This window comes from Canis aureus, chromosome 15 (assembly GCF_053574225.1).
Source record: "Canis aureus isolate CA01 chromosome 15, VMU_Caureus_v.1.0, whole genome shotgun sequence".
Classification (NCBI taxonomy): Eukaryota; Metazoa; Chordata; class Mammalia; order Carnivora; family Canidae; genus Canis; species Canis aureus.
This window is the reverse complement of record NC_135625.1, coordinates 47241019-47248805: the sequence shown is the minus strand read 5'-3', so window position 1 is coordinate 47248805 and position 7787 is coordinate 47241019. Positions and strand designations below refer to the sequence as shown.

Sequence of the window (7787 nt, the reverse complement as noted above, 5' to 3'; positions counted from 1 at the left end):
GGGCCACAGCTCTGCCTGGACTGGACAAGAGACCCGTGGGCTGGCATCAGGAAGATACACGTAGATTGGATTCTTTGTCACAGAAAGGGCTTTATCCACATCCTTTTGTTCGTGCTGGAGACACTCTCCAGGGCCGGTGCACCTTTTGTGAGAACGAAGTTGAATCTCCCATCCGCGGTAGAGAAAGCATGCTCAGACTCCGGCCCTGGGTAGGCAGGGGGTCAGGCTGGGGTTCTCAGAGCAGCCGGCCCCGTTGGGTGGGAGCCTGCAGGATCTTCGGGGCGCACCTCGCTCCAGTGGAAAACGGGATGGAAAACGGAAAGGCCCCCGCGATAGCCCAGGAGAGCCGGGGCCTGTCTGAAGACAATGCCTTCGTCTCCCCGCGGTTCGGGGTGCGAGGACCTGCCTCCAGGCCTTGGAATCAGGGTCCTGGAGAAGGGGGAGCTGCAGTGCTTCCCCCGCCCCTCGCGCTGTCAGCGGGGTTGGGGGCGCGCCCCGCAAGGCGGGCGGGGCAGGGCCTGGCGGCCGTTCATTAGGCGGAATGAATTGTTCGCCGTGCCCGGAGTGGGTGAGGATGAGCCAGTGATTATATTTAAATTTGCTATAATTGATTTGGGGAAGAGCTCCTGTGACAAGAACGAATTGATCATTAAATTTATTAGCGAGATAAATTCCGCCGCGATGAGGCAGCTGGCTGCAGACGCTGGGGCCGCGGGCGGCCCGGCTCCCCGCCGCCAAGTCCCCGCGCCACCGGCGCCCTGGGCTCCCGGCCGGGGGCGCTCCCGAGGCTGGGGATCCCTTGGCGGGAGGCACCCCGACTCCCAGGCCCCGCCGCCGGCCCTGCGTTGGCGTGGGGGGGCCGCTGACCGAGCCCGCCGAGCTGGGGGCCGCCCCGGGGGAAGGCAGCCGAGGAAGAGATGGCCTCAGGCTGCGCTGCACCAGCGTGTTGGACGTTAAAGCGCCGGAGACGCAGACTCCAGAGATCTGGTTTGGTTTGGTTTTTCCTAACCCCTAAAGGCACCCGCCTTTCCCCTCTCTCCCTCCCCACCCCCTCCCCTCGGGGCCTTCTGGCTTGCCCAGTCTCCGGCCCCCCAGAGCACCTCTGGACCTGGAGGTGGCCCAGGACCCCCCCCCCCAGCTGCCCCCGCGGGCCTCCGGCAGCGCGCGCCCGGCCTCGACCCACGCTGCACTTTATGGAACGAACCCCGGGGTGATAATGAGCTGCCAGAGAGGATATTAATCTGACCCCAGCCCTGAGGTAGAGGAGTGGCCCCGCTGGTCCGCGGTAATCACCCAAATGAAACGCCAGGCCCTCTGAACTCATTCATCAGCCGGGAGGGGGGGAGGGGAGCGGGGAAGGGGCGCTCCCCTCCCCCCCTCCTCCGCGCCCGGGGGCTGGGGAGGGAAAGTGAGAAACCGCAGCGCCGAGGAGGAGGGCGAGGGAAGGAGCGAGAAACTGCGTGCCAAGGCCGCTGATCTCCTCCCGGCCCGCGAGGGGCAGGGGCGGGCGCGCCGGTGGAGCGGGCATGTGCGCGGCACCTGCAGGGCGGCGGGGCCGGGTGATTGATGGCCCGCGGCGGCAGGCTTTCCGAACCCAGAGCACTGCAGCCCCAGCGGGAAGCCATCCCTCCGCCGCCGCCGCCGTCCTCGCGGACGTGTGCACAGATCCAGGGAACCGGTGTCTGGCCGGAGCTAGAGAGGTCCTGCGGGAGAGAGGGCTGGGGAGAAGCTGGGGGGTTACTCGAGGCAAAGGGGAGAGCTGGGGCCGCCCGGACCCCAGAGGGCAGGAAAATCACCCAGTCGTTCTAAAGCTTATTTTCTGAAACATTCAAATAGTGTGTTTCCACTCCTGGACCGCCAGTGAAGCAAGATCCTCAACGAAATGAAAAAATAAATACTCGAGATCCAAAGTTACTCTCCTGAGATTCACACATTTGGAGGCACATACAACAGGTCTCAGGTGTTTTCACCAGCATTTCACACGTGCGACTCCCCTGTAGTGAGAAGGGAGTTCCCAGACCGGGTCACAGCCCAGAAGAGGAGGTGTTCCCCACACCTGTTTGGATTCTGTCAATTGCAGAATACAACCCCCATCATTTCAACAACAAAAAAAGTAAAGTGCACCTTCATAACTCACTCTGCAAAGATTTGCACTCTCATCCAGTAAAAAACCAATTTATTTTACATTCCATCGTGGGCGATGGGAAAAGCTAAATAATAATTTAGCATGCATAAGTAGATGCTTCTTTATATATATATATAAATACAATATACAAAAATAAAGACAGTACAGTTTTGAGATTTCCAGCAGTTTGAATGCTCATGACATCAAGTTTCCCCTAAGATAGGTAAGCACAAAACATGTTCCCTTTTTCAATACTCAGCAGAATGGCGATTCTGGAGAAGGTTTCAAGTCTTCCAGGTCGTCCAACACTGTAGGTTCCAGCCTTCTCCATTCAGGAAGAGGGGAGTGGGAGCCTCCCCTGGTAGTGGTCTGCTCTCATGGACACCACCCCCCAACACTAACCAAAATTAGGTTTAAAAGAACAGGAGTTCAAGTTCGAACCCGCTGGGCCTCCCTGTCTGTCCCTGGAAAAGCAGCCCGAATGGGCAGCCCACCTGCGAGGCTGGCCAGGCGGCTGCCTGGAACTAAAAGGGCCCCTACTGGGGTGGGGGCTGATGCCCGGCCCCCCCGGGCCGTGGAGGTGGCGAGTCGGCTTCGGAAGAGCAGTCAGAGGATACAGCGTGTGTGCTGGCACCGTTGCTGTAGGGGAAGTGGTCCTCGTCCTCGTCCTCCTCATCCTCCTCTGGGTCACTGTCCCTCAAGTCCCGCAGGCGGCGTCCGCTGCCTTTGTCCCCGACTGCTGGTGGCCCCAGCAGCTCGTCCTCTCCCTTGTCCTCTGCACTGCCACCTTTGCTCGCGCCCCCACCACCCTTCTGCTTCTCAGCCTCCTGCGCCGCCTGCTCCTTGGCCTTTTTGCTCCGTTTCCACTTCATCCGCCGGTTCTGGAACCAGATCTTCACCTGAAATCACAAGAGGTTGTGAGGCACTGGCCACCTCCTTCCCCACCAGCTGTCTCTAGGGGGTCCCCAGCTCCTGCACCTGCACCTCCCCAGGGCCTGGCCTCCCTCTGTGCCCAGGAGTGGGCTTCAGAGTAGGGGACACAGTAGCTCCAGGGAGAAGGAGCTCCCCACCTTGAGGCATCAACACACGCAGGAGTGGGGCTGGGGGATTCCGGGGAAGCTCAGACTAGACCTGGGCTGCTGGATTCATGTCTTTCTCTGGAGGTGCTCTCCCATTGCCTGGGAAGAGCCAGAGCAGCCAGTGGAGATGTCTGCATATCTCAAGGTGTTCCCTCCTCTCTTCCCTCTCCTTCTGGAATAAAATTTCTAACATGTGGCCTGAGGCTTCAGAATGGGGGAGTGGGTGAAGGTGTCCTTAAAATGCAGATTTCTGAATCAGGCCTCGGGACTTGGTATGTGGGCCCAGGTCCCGGCAAATGAATCCTCCGCTGAGGTCTAAAGGGCTCTTCCCAGGTGCTGGGGGGGAGGGGGCGGCGGCAGAGGGCGAGTGCAGAGGGAGCAGAGCAGGCCCTAGGAGGCCAGCAAGTGTCCAGACGCTGCAGATGAAGCGGGATGGTGTACCTGGGTCTCCGTGAGCATCAGCGAGGTGGCCACCTCGAAGCGCTTGGGCCGAGACAGGTACTTGTTCAGCTTGAACTGGTGCTCCAGCTCGAGCAGCTGCTGGCTGGTGAAGGCAGTGCGAGGCCGGCGGCACTTCCCCAGGAGGTTGGACTGCGCCTGGGCTGAGGAGAGAGAGAAAACGACGACGTGAGGCCCATGGCCTGATGCAGTGTCCCAACCCTTCACTGCCATCCAGCGCCACCAGTGCGGTTCCCACAACGCTGCCACCTGGCCCACCAACCCTGCCTTCGATGTGGGCACCCTCTCCAGCAGGGACCCAGTGACGGGAGAGGACCCTGGAGCCCAGGACCCAGATGCCAGATGCCAGGTGCAGCCATCTGGGTTTGGGACTACTTTTTTTTTTTTTTTAACTCAGGGTCTGGGTGTTCTGATGAAAGAGAGCCTCTCTCTGGGGCAGCCCTGTCCATCGGGTGGTGGGCCGTCCAGGAGAAGGCTGCCAGCTAGCGGGAAGCTGAGGCCAGAGACACAGAGCTCCTACCTGCCCCTCGCTGAGCCTCCCCCAACTCAGCCTCCAGTCAAACAGCTCTCGGGAATTACCAGTCCCATTTCCTGCAGCCAGCAAGGAACTGGGGCAGAATTCTCACCATCAACTCCTTAAGTACAAAAGGAGGAGAAGTCCGGAAAAGGCAAACAGCGAAGGAAGGGAATGACCACATTCTCTGGGCTGTACATGTGAACTCATCACACTCCCCCACTGAAAATTCTTCTTGGCAGCACCCCCCCCCCCCCCAGCGAGGAGGGCAAAGCCCAGGGAATCTGGCAGACGGTCCAGGGCAGTTCTCATTTCGTAAATTAAAGGCCAAGGCAAAGGGGGATCCGGCTTTCTGAACGTTCAAGGAGGTCCCTTGGCTGCATCTACATAATTTCACACGGTTACATCACAGAGAATTTTATGACCTCAAAACGAGACTTCCCTTAATTTCCCAGGAGCCTGACAAGTGTTAGACAATAAACGAAAGGGAAGAACAGAGGCCAGCACAGCCGCAGAGCTCGGGCCCCCCGGGCAGGCAATTTGCTTTACGGGAAGGCCCACGCCCCCAGCTTTAGGTAAATGAGGCCCCAATTCCCAACTTGACAATACATTAGAACTTTAATTAAAACATTGGCTCCAAAGGGACCATTTGGGAAATGCCATCCAGCAGCAGAGACAACCAATTAAAGGAAACCAAACAGGTTTTCCAGCGGCCAGAGGAGGGACTCTCAGAACACATTCTGGCATCCTGGCTTGTTTATTATTGCCCTTTAGGATTTGGCGTTCAGATCCCTTTTCTAAACTTAAAGCTGGCTGGGTTTTAATTCTGCTACCTCTAGGTCAAGATTAGGAATCAGGGACGGGCAAAAGAAACGCCACTTTCACCAATTTCCTGGGCGACCTTGAGCTCCACGCAGGCCCAGGAAAGCACCCTGGTGGCCAGGGGAGGCCTGTGTGGAGACCATTAACCCCCTCAGTGGGAGACTAAGCATCCCAGCCTCTGGGAAATGCAGTTCATAAGGGAAAATCCGTGGGGTGGCTTTCCATCAGAAAGGGTTTGTTTGCTGGGCTCCACAGCCAGGCCCAGGAAGAGTGCTCTGAGTTTGGTTGACCCGGGATCAGCAGGTTCAGATATGTCTGAAGTTGCTGCCCCCAAACTGAAAGGGAGGTTCCAGCTTTTGCTGCTAGGGATCAGGAGGAGTTGACGTCCACCTGGAAGGGCTGGGTGGCCGTGAGGGTCTTTTGGGAGCTGAGCTGGAGAAAGCCAGGGGTGGCTAGGGGCAAACAGTGCACAGGCTGGGATTTTCTCACCAGGCTGTGACTTCTCCAGCTCTCAGGGCCCTAGCTTTTCTCTGTTTAGTCACAACCCTAGCTTCTAGCAGAGGACTCTTAATTCTGCCAAGTATTTATTTTTGTTTTCTTTTTTGCTTCTTCCCCTCCTATGCCTGCATCTCCCCAGTCTAAAGACATCCACTCAGAAGGAAACAATGGGGTCTCTTTGTTTGGGTGTTCTGCAGCTGAAAGCATAAAGTCTCATGCATCAGCCTCTGAGTGGAGCCCGGGTGGGGCGACCAGAGGGGAGATCCCGATTCCCCAGAGTCAACCCCATGTGCCCGCCCAACGGGCCAGGAGAGGCGAGTGGGCTCAGGCCTCCTGTAGGTGTACACGGGCCTGGCAAGCATGCTGCCCACCACCCAGCAGCTCTCAGGTTGGGGTTGGTCAGCTCTCCCCTGCTCCAATCTTGGGGAGAGGCTCACTCTCTGTTGGGTGCTTCCAATTCCGGGCAGGCACATGGTCCCTAGGATGGGGTTGGTGAAAGTGGCACATGTCCCATTCTGCAGCAGCGCACGGCCGCTCTGTGCAGGTTCGGCCATCTGCCTCCTGGGCATCACAAGGCGGACCAGGCACCCTCACTGAGGCGGGCAGAAACCCCGGAAGGGCCAGAGCCAAGCCAGGGACCTGGCTTTGCGGCGCTGGCCTCTTAGAGCCCATTTCTTGTTCTCTGCTCCCTAATTTCTCCTCCTGGGAGGGGCTGGGGGGTCTTCCAGAACCCAGAATGCGGTACTAAGTCAGGTCCGCTTCCCTGGAGATATGAGCTCCTGGTTTCCCTGGCCTCGATGCCCAGGCAGCCGAACTTGGGCGCTCTTTGGCTCGCCTTCCCCCACCACTTCCTTCTCCTCTAGCCTGCCGGTTAATCATTAGATTTTAGTCTCACACCTCCAGCTGCCCCTTCCCGTTAGGAGAGGAAGAGAAAGCAGGCCCGCGCGTGGCCATTTTAATAATTCGTCGCCGACCCCACGGCGTGCAGTCCACACGAGTCTCCGCGCCCCCGGCGGCGCCTCCACCGCGCTCTCCGAGCGAGCCGGGAGCAAGGAGGGGTGCTGCCCGTGGAGGAGGACGCGCGGGAAACCGTGGCTCGGCAACCCCCCCCCCCCACCACCACCACCGATGTCTTCCTTCTTTTCCTCCCTCCCCAGGCCCGGGCGCTGCGCGGTACTCACAGTTAAAGTCGGGCATCTTGGGCAGGATCATGCCTGCGGTGGACGCACGCAGCCACTGGTCCAGCTGGAAGGTGCCGGCGCCCAGCTTGATGGGGTCGGCGGGGTGCGCGGGGTGGGCGCCCTGCACCTGCGGGTAGGAGTAGGAGAGCGCAGGGTGCTGGCCAGCCAGCGCGGCCGCCGCCGCCGCCGCCGAGTAGCCGTACACCGGGTGGCCGTAGAGCGCCGCCTGCGCGGGGAGGCCCGCGCCGCCCTGCGCGCCCCCGGGGTGCAGCCCCAGCGCCAGGCCCCCCGCGGCAGCGGCGGCGGCGGCCGCGGCGGCGGCGGCGGCGGCGGCGGCGCCGGGGTGCGCGTGGTGGTGGGGGCCCCCGGGTCCGCCGCCCGCGCCCCCTGCGCCGCCGCCCGCGCCGCCCGCGCCCAGGAAGCCGGGTTTGGGTAGGAGCGCGCAGTGCGCGGCCAGCAGGCGCGGAGGCGAGGGGCTCTCGGTGTGCAGACGGTCGGCGGGCGCCGCGGGCGGCTCCGAGGACTCGGGGCTGCAGCTGCCGCTCGCCCCGCCGCTCGCCCCGCCGCTCGCCCCGCCGCCGCCGCCGCCGCCGCCCGCGGGGCCAGACGCGGCGGCCGCGAGCGACGTGACCAGGGCCAGCGGCGCGGTCTGCGCCGAGGCCGCTCGCGGGGGGTCCACGGCCAGCAGCGCGTCGATGCGGAAATTTTTGGATTTTTCCATCGGCTTGTTTGGGGCTGGCGAGCAGGGCCGGGCGGTGGGCGACGCGGCCGGGGGCGGGCTCGCGGAGCCGAGCGCGGCGGCCGCAAGCCCCAGGGTTCGGTATTGTTATGGTGATTATTTGCCAATAATCAAAGTCGCCGCCGGAAACTCAGCCGAGGGTGACCATGGTCCGGGCGCCTCCTCCGTGCCGGCCCCGCCCCGGGCCGCGCCCGCACGCGCTCGCTCCGACTGGAGCCGGGGTGCCTGGACGCGCCCGGCCGGGGAGCCCGGCTCTCCGCGCTGGACCCTCGAGCGACCGCGCCGAGCCCGCCGGCGCCGCCTGGGCACCCGCGCCCCTCCGCGCACTTGAAGCGCAGCGCGGCCGCCGATTGGCGCGCTCGGCGGGCGC

At 61.7% G+C, this 7787-nt stretch overlaps 1 protein-coding gene across 1 annotated transcript; it reads right to left on the bottom strand.

Annotated features, from left to right (window-relative positions):
* Nucleotides 1-2147: 2147 nt before the first annotated feature.
* MNX1 (motor neuron and pancreas homeobox 1) lies at nucleotides 2148-7717 on the bottom strand. Its single transcript, XM_077849515.1, has 3 exons — nucleotides 6679-7717; nucleotides 3646-3806; nucleotides 2148-3024 (listed from the first exon to the last, which is right to left on the bottom strand). The coding sequence occupies exons 1-3, from the start codon at nucleotides 7397-7399 to the stop codon at nucleotides 2662-2664; spliced, it is 1245 nt and encodes a 414-aa protein (XP_077705641.1). The 5' UTR covers nucleotides 7400-7717; the 3' UTR covers nucleotides 2148-2661.
* Nucleotides 7718-7787: the final 70 nt, after the last annotated feature.

Excerpts from the sequence above, each read along its gene's own strand:
- MNX1 (XM_077849515.1), bottom strand. The coding sequence starts at position 7,399 with ATGGAAAAATCCAAAAATTTCCGCATCGACGCGCTGCTGGCCGTGGAC. Across the intron at positions 3,807-6,678 it reads CAAGATGCCCGACTTTAACT|CCCAGGCGCAGTCCAACCTC; the intron begins GTGAGTACCGCG and ends CTCTCTCCTCAG. Across the intron at positions 3,025-3,645 it reads TGATGCTCACGGAGACCCAG|GTGAAGATCTGGTTCCAGAA; the intron begins GTACACCATCCC and ends TTGTGATTTCAG.